General features: G+C 34.9%; 1 protein-coding gene across 1 annotated transcript in view; it reads left to right on the forward strand.

Moving 5' to 3' along the window:
* The window catches only part of CFAP47 (cilia and flagella associated protein 47), a 258,882-nt gene that overhangs the window by 49,329 nt on the left and 190,005 nt on the right, over positions 1-19,548 (forward strand). The window contains exons 26-32 of the mRNA XM_048953295.1: positions 1,137-1,329; positions 1,943-2,152; positions 6,953-7,053; positions 10,950-11,069; positions 12,746-12,971; positions 13,792-13,995; positions 19,075-19,168. Coding sequence (XP_048809252.1) covers positions 1,137-1,329; positions 1,943-2,152; positions 6,953-7,053; positions 10,950-11,069; positions 12,746-12,971; positions 13,792-13,995; positions 19,075-19,168 — 1,148 coding nt within the window. The remainder of the gene's footprint in view (positions 1-1,136; positions 1,330-1,942; positions 2,153-6,952; positions 7,054-10,949; positions 11,070-12,745; positions 12,972-13,791; positions 13,996-19,074; positions 19,169-19,548) is intronic.

Consider the following 19,548-nt stretch of genomic DNA (forward strand, 5'->3'; position numbering starts at 1 on the left):
TGAACATGATTCACTGCCTCTGGAAGATGGGTTGATTATGTAATAGGCATAGTGAACATTACAACCACCATCTTCTCTTACTTCGGTAGGAAAAACTCCAGATTATATGACTGACTTTTAACAGTTCCTGCACTTTTTTTTTAAGGGCTGATCTTTAGCTTTTAACTAACTCTACCTTCTTGGTTTTCAAGTCTGTATAACAGTGTACACAAATTTTTCACTGGCATCCATTTAGTTTGAAGGTGTATATTTGTAATATGCTGGACTTTTGGGTAATTCATGCCATAACTAAACTGGAAATATTTAAGTGGGTTACGAGGGTGCAAAGTGAGTAACATCTGATACAAACTTGAGGAGCAGAAAATAATTTGAAGAAAATAATAATCTGTGAAGTTAGTTGAACTAATGACAGAAGTACTAGTTACATATATATTGTTTTAAGTAACACGTGCTTGTCCAGACATATTACATACAAAATTACTTGTTTTGCTATCACTTTCCTTCTTAAATGTTAAGTGAGGATGTTTCCATGCTCATTAATCTGTTAACACTTGGGAGTTGAAGGAAAATCTGTTTCTCTAAAAAATGAAAAGTTTCAACTGTTTGGGTTGTCTTAGAAAATGTCGTAAGGATTTGTTTCTAAACACAAGAGGTATTCATCAGTTGGTGAAAATAGTTTTCTTTTGCTAATTTTTCAGCAGGTGGGAATAACTGAAAATTTGGAAAATGGCTCTTTCTTCTTTGGAGTAACAGTTTGATAGTCTAACAGTTGGTAAAGGCAGTGCTTTGCTTTACGTTACCAATAAAAGAAAGTATGCTTTTGTCATCTAATAGAAAGGTGTCTTGCAGCAGTTAGCAGGATCACATGAGAAGAGATGTAACACAAGGAAAAATTTTAATGGAGAATAATTAAGAATTTCAAAAATTTGTGATAAGTTCTTGGATTTGTGGTTTTCTAAAGCAATTATTCTAAATTTACTTAATAAATACATCTTCTGATATAACGCTTGCTGTTTGTTAAACTACGTTTCAATTAAGAAATAGAACTGGTGACTGTTTTTTAAAGTTCTTACTGTAACTCTTTTAGTTGTTGAATTTATAGTAAAAAATATATTTTTAAAAAACTTTTTTAACAGCTTGTCCTGGGACATATACATCTGAAATGTCAGTGTGTGTAAATGATTATCCATCACATTATAAAGTAACATTGTCTGGTACTGTCAAGTCATCAAAAATACATTTTGATCCTCCCTTCCTTATGCTGATGCCTGTTCCTCTGGATGTGAAAACTGAGACGGCCATCAAAATTATTCCGCAAGATTATTTAAGGTAAAAATATCAAAATAAGTTCATTACAAAATTGGAGTGATTCTTGTTTTCTATTCTCTCCTGAAATAGTGAACTCATTTTTCTTTGTGAAGTAAAATGAAGTTACTTGATGATTGCATCTGAAAGAATTCCAGATTGGTCTGGACTGACTTACATTGTCATTTCAGAACTAGAACCTAAAATTACATAACCAGGGAAAGGATCTTGATATATCTTACAAATTTCCACTTTATACTGCTGTCGTAAAAAAAACAAAAACAAAAAAACAAACTTGCATGAGTATTAATGTGATAATGTAACCTAATATATAAATGTGAAAGATTTAGGTTTAGGAAACCTCTGAAAAAGGAAGTAACATTTAAGTCTTTTAGCAATGAGTAGAAATTGCTCTTCATTTGGATGTTGAGTTATTGTGGTTAGTCTTAAAATGCTGAGGTACATGTGTGCAGAACAAATCTAAGAGAAATTGGTTTTACTTGATGTGTATGTCCAAACTGAAGTTATTCTTTATTTAATTGTAAAAAGCAGTTTCATAGATGTATGAATCTGTGAATCAAATTCATTACTCTCATCCTCTGTATGCAATTGCCATTGCTATTTATTTTCAACACAGGAAAACACGAATTCAGGTTGAACTTCCAGAGCTTGAACTTGAAGATGGTGACAGGATTTCCCCTTTTTCTGTACGATTCCCAGAAGGACAAGATATTGTTCTTTCATCAGATGGCACAAATATGGAACTAATTTGTCATATCAGCTTCAAATCATCTACTCCAGTGTCATTTTTAGGGAATATATTCTTCACTGATAAAGATGAAAACAGGTAATATGTGCAATTCAAATTCACTTGGGGGTATGGTCAAAACTGTCAGAAGAGGATATAAAACAGGAATTGTAATACAAGTTGGTTGGCTAAAGGCATGCAAGAATTCTGGAAAAAAAAAAAAAAAAAGAAACTTAAAAATAGATTTTTTTTTTCTCAATTGTTTTTCAATTCCTAAACACAAATTCAACTTTGGTCCCTAAAGTAAGATTTATCTAAGTTGCCATGTTAAGGTCTTGTTTTATTTATACCTTTACTGGTAATTCTTCTGTTTTCTAAGATTTCTTTGGAGGCACATGCTTTTGATTCAACAAATCCTGACAATTTCTATTTCAAATTAGTCTACTTCTTGTAAAATGCCTTATTAAAATGTTGCAGGCATTCTATGCTGGATTTCAGTGTGGTGTAAGATTTTGGCTTGAGGCAAACTAGAATGTCTGAAAATTATTATTATTTTAAGCAATGAAATGTTTATGACAGTGTAGAGTCTTATTTCTGGTTTTATCCTAGTTATATTAGGAGAAGATGTTGACATTTATCATGTATTTGCAAATCTTTACTATTAGAAGAATTGCTCAATTTTCAGTCCTATCAAAAGCTTCAGACATTCCCACTGTATCTAAGAATTCAAGAAGAGACAGGTCTGAATAATTTAGCAGGCCTTTAAGTGATTTCAGTTGTTTTAAAGACTAATAAAGTAGAACTGTTTAGAGGTACTCACCAAGTAAAGATGGTGAGACAAGGGCAACTGCATTACAAATTGGAATTAAATTTTGCTGGAAAGTAGCAAATGAGCTGTAATTTGTTATCCTTCCATCTCTGTTCTTCCTTGGTCTTCTGCTCTCCATGTGTCTTTCTTTTTTCATTTGTCTTTCTTTATATTCAAGCTGAGTTGTTTTCTGATCACTAGTTCTGCCTGACAAAATATGGGAAACTGTTGATGTCGTCTCCCTCAGTGCTAGATAAATCAGTCTTCTGTGCTTGGTTAGAGTAGGCCCTATCAGAGCAAAGGACAAGTGAAACATGCTTTATGTTTTACTTACTTTTTTTTTTTTTTTTTTTAATTTTCCAGAGTTATGTGGGAATATAAGTTCTATATTTAAAAAATACTTAAGAATTTATGTGGTCTAATTCTCTTTAAAACACTTGTGGTTCTAACCCAGGTGAATACATAGAACTCCTCCTTTTTTACTTTAGTTCTGTTAACAACAACTGTATTTTTCCACAGTTGGAATCTATTTAGTGATGAGGACAGATAGAGGCATGAAATTCATACATATTAGGTTGATTTTTAAAAGTAGTGATCTGTCTTTTAAGCAACTTTAGTGGCAAAAAACTATTCAGAAGGTCTCCTCTTCCTCTGGTAAATGGAGATCAAATACAGTATTGTGTGTTCAGTATTTGTCTATTTAGTTCATCTCTTTACTTTGTGGGATGAATAAGTGTATGTGTATGAAGGAGGGTGTGATGGAAAAGCTGTTCCTGCAGTTTCTGTTTTCAATAAAGGGAGAAATATCTCACACCACAGCATAGAACATGCTTTTTTAAAGCATAATAGTAAATTTTATTTTGTTTTCAAGTAAGGGCTGCGCACACTTGAGTTATAGCTGATCATATTGGAATAGTTCTTCAGATTTCTGTGTGCAGATCATCAGGCAAGAAACCCTTATTCTTTTTATTTAGTTGTAAGGTTTAATCATTGTATAGGATGTGATTCATAACTGTGTGCTAAAGCTTGAAGTATTTATGCGGAAAGGATAATCTGGGCATATGATGAGATCTGAAATATAGCTGCTGAGGAGACAATATTTAATTAAAATAACTTTCTATGGGGTGCACAAGCAGCTTCTTAGATCTTATTGTAGACAAATAATCCTTTCTACTCTGTGTAATAAGATCTTTTCCATATCTGTCATTAAAATGAAATAAAGGAGACCATCCTCAATTTAAATGCAAACTTTACGAGTTTTTCAAAAAGAGGTGCAAAATAAAAGTCATCATAGTAACATTAAAAGGAATCCATGTCTTTTAAAACTAAGATAAAAAAAAAATTACTTTCAAGAATGGCCAATTATCTTTAAAATGCTGTATTCTTTTAAAATGTGGGGTTTTTTTTTTTTTTTTTTTTAAAGACAATACTAACAATGTTGGTTTGCTGACAGATATTTGATTTCCTGTCAGTGAGCTGAATGTTGGTATGGGCTTTAGGAACAGCTGATATGAACAGAAATGAATGAAACAACACACTGTGAAAAACAATGTGTGCTGTTAGTGCGGTAATATCATTCCTGTTGGCTTTTGGAAGGAATTATTTTTATCTCAACCAGAAAGAATTCTTAACTTCTATTGGAAAAGTCTAAGTAGGCACCTGATTCTCTAACCTGAAACATATACTTCTGATTCTCTAAAACTGTTAATATATTCTGTGCCTTGAAATTCCACTCTAATCTGCACTTGCAATCTGTTTTTTTTTTTTTTTTTTTTTTTAAAAACTTCTTTCTTCTCCCTCCTTGCTGTTCATGAGAGATGTATGGAACGTGTCTGACATTACGTGTAATTTCACACACACAAAAAATGTGTTGGAAATACTACTTCCCTGGGGCAGTGGTCAGGCACTGGAATGGGCTGCCCAGGGAGGTGATGGTGTCTCTGACCCTGGAGGTGTTCAAGGAACGTTTGCACATTGTGTTGAGGGACATGGTTTAGTGGGAGCTATTGGAGATCGGTGGATGGTTGGACTGGGTGATCCTGTGGGTCTTTTCCAACCTTGGTGATTGTGTGATTCTGTGAACCTCAAACCTGACTCAGCTAACTGTGTAGGCCTTTGAGCGGTTAGTTTCAAAATGCGTGACTAATGAATCTGAACTACTCTGTTAACTAAAGTCTTTTAAGAAGATATGATTTTGAGGCCTTCTCAAGCTTTAAAAAATGGAACAATGGAAGTAAGACATGACCCATATAAGATGAAACTGGTCTTGATTAGGTTCCTGGGTCCTTTGATAGGCCATGATATTTTACAGCATCAGTTACTGAAGACATTAATTTTTCAGATATTCTCCCTTTGTATTTCCATTTTCAAAGCAATAAAATTATATTTTTAATTATTTGAAGAAATGTTAAACTACATCATTTTATGTTGTTACAGGATGGAGTTGAAATGTTTACCTGTTTAGGTAAAATATATCCTGTCTTTAACTACATGGATAAGGATGCTACTTTATATTTTACATTGTTTTGCTTTTCTAAATCCAGGCTAAAAATTTCAGTTGATTTGCATAGTTCATATTAAATCCATGTAAATAATAGCAATTTTTTTCCTGTAAATCAGATGGGCCCTGGCTTAAGGGATAGATACTGTTGAATTTGGCAGCACATTGACATTGTTTGCCTTTGACACAGCAATTATGTTTTACGGGAAAAATAATTCTCTATAGTTGTAAAAGGAAACAGATAAAAAATATATTTCTCCTGTAGGCAAGTAATTTACTGTGTGCATAGATTACATTAAATGGATAATAAGAAAATGCATTAATGTTTATTTAATGACTGTCTTACATGAGAATTTGCAGTTAATTTCAATTACTGCTTTAAATCTCTATTCTTTTTTTTTTTTTTTTCCCTCCAAAGCAGAGTAGATGACATTTCATTTCACAAGGCTGATACAAAAAAGATAACAAAATTCAGAAGTCTTGACCAAGTATAAAGGAAATGAAAGAAATGTTTAGTTATGACTATTATTTCCTTCAACTTGAAAAATCTAAATTAAAAAAAGCCTTTCAATGTGATTTAACACCAACACACAACTAAAATACTACCATGCCTTACTTTCACTCCCTCAAAAGAACAGGAGGAGAAAATATCAGGGGAAAGGGAAGAAGGGTAAAGAGCAGTAATAAATAAAAGCAAACCAAAAGTACCTTCCTCCCATTCATGTTCTTCCTCATCCATCTTGAGAGGCACAGGGAATGGAGATGTATGTGTGGGATAGGGAATGGGGGATATGGTCAGTCCATAACGGTTTGTCTGTGCTGTCCTCCCTGGTCACTCTCTGCCCCTGTCCCACATGGGTCCCTGCCACATTGTCACTCTTCCTGAGCCATTTCCACATGGGCTTCCCAGAGTCTGCAGCTTGCCCAGTACTTCTGCAGGGAGACAGCCTGCTCCTTCATGGGCCTCTCCTGCGCCCATAGGTCACCCACCTTTCATGTGGTGGGTAGATGCATTGCTGTGATCATTGTTGACAAAAATGGGCAACTGGGGAATCTCATGCTATTTCTGATTTTGTTCATGGTTGGAAGTTCAGGAAGACATAATATGATTGATCTTAGCCTCTAAAAAAATGTAATGAAACTGAGATATGATCATTAAAAGGTAGCCAGTTACTAAATCCTTCCAGTTCTTTTCTTGTCCCAGGTCTCAGTGTTTCATGAAAGAAAACATTGTCACCTTTGGGAAATGTGCCTAAACTTTACCTTAGCATTCTCTTTTTAGTAGGCTTATAGCTATCGGCTGTATTTAACTGCTTTTCAGAGACAGAGTTCATTTATTTCACAAATTCTTTTTTAACTCTTGAAGTTTTGGATTAGTGATATACTCATGCTCCATAGTAAATAAAATCTGATGTGGAGATATGCTACCCTTCCTGTTTCAGCATGTGCAACCTCATCCACATACTTAGTTACTAAACCAGGATAGAGAAGAAAAGAAGTGGGTCTGAACATTTCCTGTCTTCTTGTGTTGACATATTTTGATTGGCATGGCTAAGTAGAAAACTGTTACTTTGTGTTTTGTTTTGAACAGGTTTTCACTTCAGGTTGCTGCAACAGCAGAGAATTGCCTTCTTACTGTACACTCGTATTTGGCTTTGCGTTGCTCTGAACAACAAATTTCTTTGATAAGCAGTGAGTAGTCAGCATTCTGCCTCTTCATATTGTATTATGTCGGGAGCATCTCCATTATTGTTATCAGTGCTTTCAGTGTGATAGCAGGCATGCTATCCTTAGGATAGTTTTTTGCCTCATTAATTACATAATGATGCTGCAATTAAGTATTTAAAACAGATTAATAGCTTCTTTTTTGTTGTTGAAAAGAGATAAACCCATATAGATGAGTAGATAATGTTTATTGAAAAATATTAGACATCACAAGATCTTAAAGTATTGTGAAGTTTTTAAAATATAAGTAAAGAGCCCAAACGACAGACACCAAATTAGCATGATTTATATTATATTGATAGAATGTGGTTGTCTCTAGGCCAACAGCTAGATATTTTTTGAAGAAAGCAAAGGAGAAGAAAGCTACATGATATGGCAAGATGCAGTCATTAATTGACTTTTGGGAATGGTTTTCAGTATTTTTAATTACCATCCTAGAAGACTGGAGAGCATAGCAGTATTTTAAGACCTATTAAATCCATCATCACAGACTAGAAATCTGTAATGTGTCTCTCTGGCTGCCTGTGTCTGTCTCTGCCTGCCCCACCAATTCTCAGTCTCTCTCTTTCCTGTCTCAGTGTTCTGCAGTTTCTTTGTGTGTATCTGTATTTATCGGAAGAGATTAGGAACATAGATCAGAAGGGACCTTTGGCAGTCATCTAGTCCAACCTCCTGCTAAAGGGAGTTTAAGTATGGGGTAAAGTATATTTTCTCCAGCTGCTATTTGGTATATTTTGATGAAACAGACAAGTTTTTTGGGTAAGCAGATCATTCCTTAGAGTAGATTTCACTTTGAAGACTGGTTTCTAAGATTGCTTTGACTTAAAATGTGTTACTCAGACTACCTGAGAGAAAAGAGTTAGTGCTTATCAAGCTGAAAAAGAGATTAGCAAGGAGATGCAATTATTTTTTCATATACAGATGGTAGTTAATGTATCATGGGTGGATCATGTTACAAATTAGTGAAGATGAGAAAAAAGTGGAAAAAAGTGTTGTCTATTATAAATATTTATTTATTTTGTGGCTAATTGATCATTTTTCTAGGGTTGGTTTTTGGAGAGGCTTTGTAACTTTCCCTTGAGGGTTAAGCCAAAGAGTTGAGACCATTAAAACTGAATATTTCTGTTCTTTATTGATTCCTTATTTGTTTGTTTACAGCGTCATTTTATGGGCTTTGAAAATACTTGTGTTTAAATTCCTTGGGTCTATCTTACGTCTTTGTACAGATTATTTTGGTGTGAAATGCTGTTTAATGTTTAATGTGACTGAGCCATATCCATACAGTATAGTGCCTTTGAAACTGATTCAATAAGCCTTTCCTTTCGCATATCTAATGACACGCTCTTCTGTTTTTTGCCCCTATGCCTGTGAACAACCATGCCAGCAATCAAAAGTTTAAAAAATAAAATAAACATGCAGAGTTTTTCCTTCTCTTTTGGATGTGTGTATGCCATTAGAAATCACACTGGGTTACTCTTTTGCTTTGGAATCTGATATCAGAGTTAGCTAGCAGAAAGCCCTTTGATCCTATGACAGGATGTTAGATCAGATTGCAGTGTAACCTACGTGGATCTAGCATTAATATTTGTAAATCCTGGTGAGGTTTATGTATGTGTATTCAGAGTGGGTGATCCAGTAGAGCTCTTCTGCGAAGTGATGAATGCATGAATATAGTAATACAGGGTTAAACCATGAAACTTGTGCTGTACCAATGGCCATCTATTACTGCATTTTCTAATTATAAACCACTCTGCAGTGTAAAATGTTCTGCATTCATTTTTCTGGTAGATAAAAATATATATTAATGCATTTGCTCTAGCTTATATAGTGGTGGTACACCCTACCTTGAAACCTACCACCATGTCCTGTTTTATGTCATGTAGTTCTAAGATGTATTTTTTCAAGAGTAGTCAAGTGAGGTTTGTTTTTCACTCTGAATATTTCCTGTGCTGCTATTTATAAATCTTTTTACTTCCTTGTTTAATATCTGTTATGTGAAGGAAGAGTGAAGGAAAGAGAATACTTAAAAAAATGATAGGAAGATAGGGGGTTTTGGCCTTCAAAAGTTGAGAAAAGAAGTATATTAAAAAAAAAAAAAAAGATGGGATTAATTTTTGAGAATGAAATTGAGCTGACTTGTGATCTCAGGATAAGTTTTTTCGTGGATACATGCAAATTATTGATTAAGAAATGCAGTTCCTCATGCCTGTGCTTATACAAAGGTTCCATTGTGGAAGTTATTTTTCTTTACGTGGTCATTTTTTAAAATGAAAAGCAGAATCAGCAAAATCTTGTCTTACATATATTCATATTTATTCTAAAGAGAAAGCCATTTGTTTTGAACATTTTGATTTTTTTAATTGGTGTTTAAGATGAGAGAACTTGAAAAATTACTGAGGTTCTTGGATGTGTGTTCAAAAAAATTATGTCGTAAAGCATGTCTTATTTAAGGGCTGCTTTGAAAGTAATGCCTCCTGTTTGATTATGTTGGCCCATGACATCAGAAGCAGCTGTTGGTGGTATGGCAGTGGGGGCTGAACCTTCCTGCCAACATTCTGTTACACTTTATTGCCATGTGACAGACGGCAGCCGAGGGGCAGTCTGACACACTGGCATCTGACATGGAAGTGCGTATGAAGCGAATGTGGGACATTGAATCTTTCCAAATGGAAAAAATGGCACCCACAGACATTCACCAACCCTTGCTGAATGCTTAAGAAGACCAAACAGTGAATGTGAGCACAGTGAGGCAGTGGGCGGTACATTTCAGCACTGGATGACTACATTTCAGCAGTTCTGGATGACTGTGCATTTTTTTATGAGGGTGGCTTGCAGACTCGTGTTCACCAGTGGTGTAAATGAATCGCTAATGGTGGTGACTACTTCGAAAAATAGTTCTTTGCAGCTGTGACTTTTCTCTGTCAATTAGTGTTATTGTGCTCTTTGTATCTGTTGTCTTTTCCATGGAAATAAGTAGGAGGCATTACTTTCAGAGCAACCTACATATACCATTAAATAGAAGCATTGTTTTTTGGATGTTTAAACTATTAAATTGCTACATTTTATACTCCCTAATAATCCAATATTTAAATCTTCCTGTACCTTAATGCATCAAAATTAGTTATTTGTAGAATATCTGTACCAGCTATAGTTGTCAGTATATGTTAAAGCTTTGCACTGCCATGTCTCCTCAGGCAGTAGTAGTTATACTAGGATTTCAATTTTATAATCAGAGTCTAAATTAGTATTCCAAACAGCACCAGTCAAAACTGTCAAAAGATATATTTGTGGGTCAGACTTTAACTGTGCTTATTACATAGAGTAAAACTATAAATGTTTTTGAAATATTGCAGTGTACTAAGGCCAGTTAGTCACCCAGCACATCCTCTTGGATCATTTCATGTCATGATTTTTTTTTTCCTTTGAGATTTTCATTAGATCTGCATTACTAGCTAAATTTAAAAGACAAAGTTTCTGGAAAGTTGCTTGAGTCATGAAGAAATGCCTAGGAGACGATGCTCATTACCTAGCTTTTTTTCTACCTGTGGATGTAAATCCCTTAAGAATACTTGGTTCATGATTCAGAATTCTTGAACTAGCATTGATCTGATCGTTGCTTTATAGCAAGTATGCAGACCCAGCTTATACATGATATGGTTAATGGAAAAAAATATGCACATAATGGTTTTTGTTCCAAGTCTAATGACATAAATGAGATTTTCATCATGAGTCAAATGAGAGGTTATTTGGTTTAATTAGAGCATAAAATAAGGAAAAGTATAAAAGCAGATATCTATTTATAAACGGTTAGAGTGCTGACAGTAGTGTTATACTCAACTGCTGCTTGTAATCTTGCTGTATAGATAAAGACTGCAGTAGTGGGGAAGTTGTTCTGCATCCATTTCATTCTCCGCAATCGCTTTCCTGTAGTAGATCCTCAAGTTCCTCTGGTCCGACTGCTGAAGCATATGATTCCTGGTCAGGTATGGTACAGCTGTACATTTTAAACTCTTTGACCTCTTGAAACTACTTTTCAGCTTATTATTGTTTACTACTTTAGTTAAATACATTTCACATTTGTATCCTATGCTAAAAAATGCTTCTGCATGTTTGATCAGTGAATACTGGAGAGGCTTTTCTCTCCTGTGAAACCGTAGCAAACCTGGTCTAGGTTTTATCAGCAGAAAACACTCTCCTGACTTTCAACAGATTCAGTGGAAGGGAAAGTATTTAAAAACAAATATTCAAGGTATACAGTGGGCTCACTTGCAATAAAATGTCCATGGAGGAGCCATCAGAAAAGTCACAGAACAGAACTAAGGGATTAGTTGCTAAGGAAGGCACATTTCTGTAGTCATGAACTAACTAACTATGGAGAAGTCAAGCTGGACTTCAGTGCTTCCACTGTATTTATGAAGTACTGTATAAAACCAAACATTATCACTAGAACTTGGTTAAGGTGCTCCACCATATGAATTAAGGTTAACCAGGTCTTTTGTAAAGCTTCAAGAGACTAATGTCTGAGGCTGTTCACGTCTCTTTCACTTACTAGCTTTCTGGATAGGAAGTTAGAACAGCTGAAGTTACTGCTGCTGTTTCGTTATTGGTAGGATTCCACCACTTTTGTAGATCACAAATGTGTCTAACCAAGACAAGTTAGTTAGATATATTAAAAATGAACTCTATCAACATGATTCATTTGTAAGGGAATGATGTAAGATGCGTTCAAAAGAAAACAGATTCAGATATGAAAAGGCAATAATCCTCTGGCAAGGGGTCAGTGACGGCATAAGAGAATAACCTCATCAGGCAGCCAAACTGTTCAAACATCTGTCTGCTTGATCATCTTATTAAGGACCTGACTCTCTGCTCTTGCTTCCATTGCATTGCATTGTTTTTTCTTTTCCTTCCATAAATCCTAAACAAATATTTATTTAAATGTGCAAGGTATTAACTAGATTACTTTTCCATCATTTAGTGACACAACAAAACTGCTATGGTAGTGTTGATTTTGTCTCTAAAGATGTATTTTTATCTGAGCTATTTGTGCTAGATTGTATTGTTACCTTTTATGCAATAATGTTTTTGTACCAAAACCCAGTAATAATATGCAATTTAAGCTTTAACCAAATCAAGATGGAAGAGAGAGAAGGCCTAGCAAGGGAGAAAAGTCTGAAGACTTCCTTTACTGGTCAGGGAGTAAGCTTAACTGTACCTACACAATCCCTGATGAACTGTTTGAACACAACTCCATTTCTGAGCCATGCTCTGTGGTTGGGGTGAGGAGCTATCAATGACTAGTTGGTAAAGCCGTAGCTATTGGAACTGCATGTAAGATTTTTATGATTTATGACTATTGTTTCAAAAGCCTTGTCTGATTTTTTTTTTTTTTTTTTTTTTTTTCTGATTGGATAATAACTTAAGTGAAATTCTATTGCAAAAACATATCTTTTTCTGTGCCCAAGACATATACATGTCACTTAATGTGATATATTCTTGAAAGAAATTGATCATTAGTCATCGACAGTTGTTTTTGTTTTCTAAGAACTTTTGTCTTTTAAAAAAAATGCTATTTTTTATCAGATCAAAATAGGAAAATAAGGAATCTTTTTGTTTCTTTTTTTCTTTCTTTTTTTCCCCCTCTATCATTCGGAGTCAGATATTACTCTTGAAAGGGATGAAAGTGCTGAGAAGATGAGCGAAGAGACTGAAGCTGACAGTCAAAGTGATGGGAGAGAAAATGAATCTGAATTATCATTTTTTCCTAATGAGAACAAAGAAGACTTCATCTTTCAGAAAACTTTAACTGCTGTTCAGAGTTGGTTCACTCTCTTTGGTTGGTCTAAGGGACCAAATCCTGTTTCAATACCCCATTCACTAAGACGGTAATTCATGTCTACATAGAGCTAACTTGTGTCTGCCTGATAATATATAAACAAACATATATAATCTGAGGAATATAGACACAGTTGAATGCACGGCCCCATATTAAGATTGTATCATCTATGCTACGTATGTTTATATATTATATAAATATGTCATTTAGGAGTTATTTTTTAGTTTTGGAAATGTGTTTCTAAGTACATTTCCAAATGTACTTACACTGTTTCTGAGTACGGTGCTCTCATATCACAATGAGGTGTATGCAAAATATGCAGTTAAAACCAGTTAAAACCTTTTATCTGAAATTTATTTTCCTTCCAGAATGAGCACAGATTTATCAATTGTTTCTACTTTGTTGGCATGTATAACTTTTCAGCAATGTCTTTTACCTTGGGTTCCCCCCCCACCTTGTAAGAAACAGATGGGGAAGCAAACGTAATAATCGATAGTTTTGCAAACACTCTGGAAATATATTGATCTTAGTGGCATCGTTGAGTTGATTGTCTGCTTTCGTACTCAATATCATAGAAACCATTCTCCTGGGACACGTGCAGGCATTTATAAACATTATAGAAATCAGTTATGTTTGGCATGAAGCAGTGATAAAGTCTTTTGTGTGTGAAGTTATTAAATGTTGCATGAATTTCAAAATTCTTACATACTTATAAAAATTCTTGTAAAGGAAAAACTATGATACTTATCAGCCTTCTTACAGCTGTTTTTGTATCATGCTTTATTACATTTATGATTGTCAGTAATAAAATAGTGCTAGATTGTTTTGCTCATTTAAAAGAGTAATATCAGAAACTTTTTCTCTCTTAGTGATGTCTGTAAAGTCAAAATGACTTCTTCCCAAGAAAAGGTTTTTAAACGAAATCTTGACAGAGATACTATTTATGATATGTTGTTCCACCTGAGCGGACAGTTGTTACCAGGCATTACATTGAGCCAGTCGCTGCCCCTTGATCCAGTTGAACGAATGATACAGCTGTACTGGCAGCATTCTACGTTGCTTACCTTCCTTAAGTAAGTACATGTGTGATATAATTTCTATCATTTCCTACATTTATTAATTTAGCTCAAACGTGATTCCAACTAAACTGTAAGTTTAGGAACTCTTTTATGCCACATTTTTTGTGATGTAAGACTTTTGCACTATAAATTTTAATTTTTACTAAAGTAACCTCTGCAGGTACCACTAATTGAGATGTCCTTTGATAGCGTTACATTCCTCACAGGGTCTTCAGAGGAACTCTGCTCGTAGTTATGAATGAAGATGACTGTTAATCTCATCCCCTAGACTGAGCAGATAGGCTGAATAGATAATCAGATCAAATTTGTTATGCATCATTTTGTTTTACCACTGATGCAAATTATCCTGTAATCACTGGCTTTAGAAATACTTTTTATAAATATTGTAATATAATTGCCTTTCATATTAATAGCAGCAAGAAATGAGAACACTACTCCTGCTGCTGAGTAAACTTAGATACTATCAACCTTCATTGGCAGTCTTATTTTATTATGTAAAATGGAGCAGCTGTGAAATATGGTGCAAGTAAAAATTGACAAACTCTTCTTCATTCTTCTTGTTGGGGTGTGAAATGAAAGACGATTACTTTCAGAGTAAGTCTAATGTCATGAAACCTTAATGATCATCTGAAGCCCTCAAATCCTGCATTTATGCATCTTTTTAGCACTCTCAGTGACACCACTGAGAGTTTCAAGGAGCTATCCTGCAATTTAAGATGTATTTACTTATTGTCCTTAATACAAGCTTCTTCATGTAACAGGCAGTGATGAAGTTGTATACAAACTTATAATGAAACCATTGTACATTGCCTCTCATATAACAGAAGGGTCAGAAGCTGTAGTGATACTTGTGTCTGCTGGTGTATGCTGTTTCTCATGCTTCAGGTCTAAAAACAGAATAGTAGTGAATGTAGTGCCATCAGCAAGTATTTTTTCCTGGATACATGTCAACAGAACTACTCATAAGAGTGGTAAATTCCAACTTTTAAAAACCTCATTGATACGGGTAACCAATGTTTATCTACCATTATCTCAAACATTTTTTTTTTTCTGTTCTGTTCTAGAATTGTACTTTCAATAGTTCCATCTTCCTGGGAATGCTCAGTCACCTCATTAGATCCCATATGCTTACTCACTGCAAAAAAATCAAAAAGCCTGATGGAAGCCTACAAAAAAAAAATAAAATGCTGTGCATGGCTTCTTTAATTCAACTATTTTAAAATTAAAAAAAGAAAAGAAAAAGCTATCTGAATCTTTACATTGATAGCAGTATTACTGATAACCATTTTAGTAGAGAACCAAGTCAATAGACATAGAAAAAAAAAAAGCCCAGCTTTAAGGTTGTCTGTAACAGTAGCGGGGATTTCCTCTGTTGTCCAGTAACATTGGATTCTTATTTGCAACTTTTTAATAAGAGGCAAAACATTATTCTGTGCATCACTGATAACATAGTGGCAGATGATTCAGAAGAATCATGCCAGCAATGTCAGAATGATATTTTTTACTTTTTCAGTAATGAGAACAAATGCTTACATATTCCTGTTGTTTTCGCCTCCTCAGTGTACATTCTGATACTAAATAAAAGGATTGATGGGTACATCTCAACCTATTTTTTCCATTGTATCTCAAAGGCTGGAGTCATTAGCCAATGGTCTGCTAAGAATGTTTTACCATCGTATTATTAATGCCACCCTGCTGATTCTTCTTTAGGAGTGTTACATCCTTTCACATATCAAGGCATTGAGTTTGAGGAAATACAATGCCGAACAGTTCTCTAAGTGAATTCAAGAGATTTTCTTATCTATTTAATTAGTATACAGTAGTTTTACTGAGGACAAAGGGACAAGAAACTTCTTTAATTCTGACCTAAGAAAAGCCTTTTGTTTGCCACTACCTTAGGTTTGGTGTCAAGTTAGTATTCCTAGGAAAATTGTCAAGAGCAACTTCAAGATGTGCTTCCTCTGCTGAATCCTGTTACCTTTATTAACAGTCCTAAATTTCGCTACACAAATCATCTCATTCTGTTCAGTTCCCGTCAGGAGAGACTATACTAATCTTTGAATTGGCAGCTGATGTCCCTTTCAGAGTCCTTCACTCTTAACTTTGGGGTTTTATAGCTCTATCTCAAACTAATTTAATTTTAATTTTTTTTTTTTTTCCTATCTAACATCAGATGTCATTGTATCTTGGAGAAATAGAGGGATAGAGAGAATATCTCTTTACCTTACTTATTTCAAAAAAATTTAATTGAGAAATGCAAACATTTATTCATAACACTGAAAATGAGCAGCACATGGGAAAATATTTTTCCAAGGAGGTCAACCAGAAAAGTCTTCGATGAATGATGTTGTGTGATGACGAGAAACAAAGACATAATACATAGCAGTCCTAGCAAAACTGTAGTTTGCCACAGAGAACCAGACCTAGCTGGACTCCTGAGCTTGTTTGCACTTTCTGCTAGTTGATTAAATCGACACTTAGTATTATGATATCCTATTAGTTTTTGCCTATTCTAATTTGAGTCCTGACAGATTTCTCCAAAGTTTGTGGTTTATGGATATTCTTTTCCTGTCATTGCATTTAAGCATTACCTAGGATACTTGCATTTCTTCGCGAGTTGCTATTTAATAGTGCTTTTAGTCCCGTTCCAAAAATGTCAGATGTTTGTACTGCTGGTACAACTGTATGTAAAGATAGTAGGACAGCAAGAGTCAGCCTAGAGAGCAATTAATCTGTTATCTGCCATCCCTGCCTGTTCATTGTGATTTGTGGAAAGTGCAACATTCCATCCTCTGGAAGCCCGGGAGAACACTCACACAACAGAAAAACAGTTTTCCACTTTCTTCCACCAACTACTTTCTGGTCAGCGTAGTTCAAATTAAGTGTAATTCATCTTTCAAGTTCGTCGGCTACTGAAGTAGGAGGATGTTTTTCACTATTTCAAATAACGTTCAAAGAATCAGTTTTATTTTTCTTGATATCAAAAAGCTTATTTGGTACTTTATTGTGGCAGTTAAAGAAAAAAAAATGGGCATTTTGCAATATAAATAAAATTAATTTGTAACCCTCATCTGGACCTGCTCAAATAGCTTCACATTTTTCTTGTAGTGGGGATCCCAGACCTGGATACAGTAAGTTAGATGATGACTCAAGAGTTCAGAGTAGAGAGGAACAACCACCTCTCTTGCTCTGCTGGCCACTTATATTATGATACAGCGTAGGATACAGTTGGCTTTCCAGGTTGCATAGAAGCATATGCTGCTGGCTCATGTTAATCTTTTCCTCCACGAGGACACTCAAGACTTTCTCCACATGGACTACTCTCCATGATTTCTCCTAGACTGTAGTAATGTCTGGGATTTCCCTGACCAGTGTGCAATATGTTACACTTGGCCTTTTTGAACTTCAGTTGTTTCACATGGGCCCCACTCTTCAAGCCTGTCCAGGTCTTTCTGGATGACATCCCTTCCTTCTGTTGTATCATCTGTACACCCCAGCTTGGTGTCAGCAGCAAACTTGCTGAGAATGCACACAATCCCACTGTGTAGGTAGGTTATAAAGATGTTGAAGCGCAACAAACTCAAATCCTTAGCTCCTGGCTCCACACAGGACCATCCAAAAATCAAACCCTATGTTTGAGTGTGTTATTCAAACACATCTTGAACTCTGGCAGGCCAAGGGCTGTGACCACTGCCCTGGGGAGCCTGTTGCAGTCCCTGACTACCCTCTCAGTGAGAACCTGTTTCTCATTGCCAACCTGACCCTCCTGTGTTCAGCTTCATGCAGTGATGTATCAACATTGCTATGTAAGTAGCTTTTTTGAGGATGAAAATTATAGATCGTACCTATTTCTGTCTATCTACCAATTATAACCTTTGAAAGGAAGATAGAACATCTGAAAAGATGGAAGTTGTGTAGCTTCCTCCTTTTAGTGTTTAGAAAGAACAGAAATGTTGAAAAGATTTCAGGGAACAGAGCTTGTGATTTAATTGAAAACGGGAATTTCAGATATTTTGAGTTTTAGAAGCAGGCTACTCACTTGATGCTATCTTGGATCCCTGGTTAAATATTTCTATTTTAAAACATATAAACTATTGGTACAAAGACATACTCTTACTGGCATTATATAATTCAGTGAGATGAGAAATAAGCTGTCATGCTTCTAATGTCAAACTATCTCTACTATATGTTTTTAATATACAAAGGAAATTGATTTTTGGTCTGTGTGGTACCAGAAAAGTATGATTATTTCATTTGTGTGAGGGACTGGTTATATAACAAGAAAAGCTCATCCAATTATTTCCACATTAGCTGTTTTGAAAACACGAAGAGCAATGCAAATCTAGATATGGTAGAATAATTTTTCTGACCTGGACATCAGGAAATTTTTGTGCTATCCCTATCCTGAGAAAAAATATTTTTCCCTCTTTCCGTTAACATATGAATTTATAAATACTATTTCTTCAACTGGTTATTTTAGTATTTGTACTACTTATTGCAATTGCATTTTTTACTGCACTCACTTTTTGATTGCATTTGTTAGTCACTTGAACAGATGACAGGCCAGTGTGACAATTGTCTGAGTTTAGAAATACCTGTTTTTTACACACATAAGACTTCTGATATCAGTTTCACAGACAGATCATCAAGTTTGAATTCTACTAATGTTATGTAATAGCGGTCCTTTAGCTTTAACATGGAAATGTGTATTATATTTTGATTCTTTGCACTGTAATTCTTTATGAAGGAGCAATTCTTGTAAGGAATTAAAGAATCATTAAGGTTGGGAAGAGATTAAGTTCATCTAGTCTAACCCACCACTACTATGCCCACTAAGCACTGAAAGCATCTTGCTTTTAGCATCAGGTAATTGTAGGCATTGGAAATGAGCATAAATGTCACAAATAAGGGCTATCTATTAAGGAACTAACAAAACTGGATCATTCATCCCCAGTGTGCTCGGATACAATAGATACACATAGATTGAGTAAGTTGAAAACCTTAACTACCCTTCAAAAGTATTATCCTGCCTACCTACTAAATTTTCATTATTTTTTTCTTTAACGATTTTAGAAGCCAAGGAGCAAGTCTTCCCCATGTTATGCCAGAATACCTGTTTGAACCTGATGATTATAAGAAGTGGACTAAAATGCAAGCTGTGCTGCAGGTAGGTTTGTATTTTTTGTTGCTTTTTTCTTTTTTTAAAAAAGATCTCATGCAAGTATTAGTTTTTCAAAACAAAAAATCTATGTGGACCGAGAGTAATCCTACTGTAGTGACTATTTTGTATTGCGTAAATCTGAGTGCATGCATGAGTGAATAGAACTTTAAGTTGATGCTGATATGCATACCCTTCTCCCAGTTTTCTTTTCTTCCATTCCTTCTCTTACCTGTTACTAGTTTCTAATAGTAATTTTTTTTTTTTTCAAAGTGGAATTACTTTTACTGCTTTCTACCCATTTTTTCTAATTTATTAAAAATATCCATTGTGTTGATTCTCTGTTCTCATTGCTGTTTTCAACTCCTGTCAGTTCTGCAATGACCTTA

The sequence above is a fragment of the Lagopus muta genome, chromosome 1 (genome assembly GCF_023343835.1).
Source record: "Lagopus muta isolate bLagMut1 chromosome 1, bLagMut1 primary, whole genome shotgun sequence".
NCBI classification, from domain to species: Eukaryota; Metazoa; Chordata; class Aves; order Galliformes; family Phasianidae; genus Lagopus; species Lagopus muta.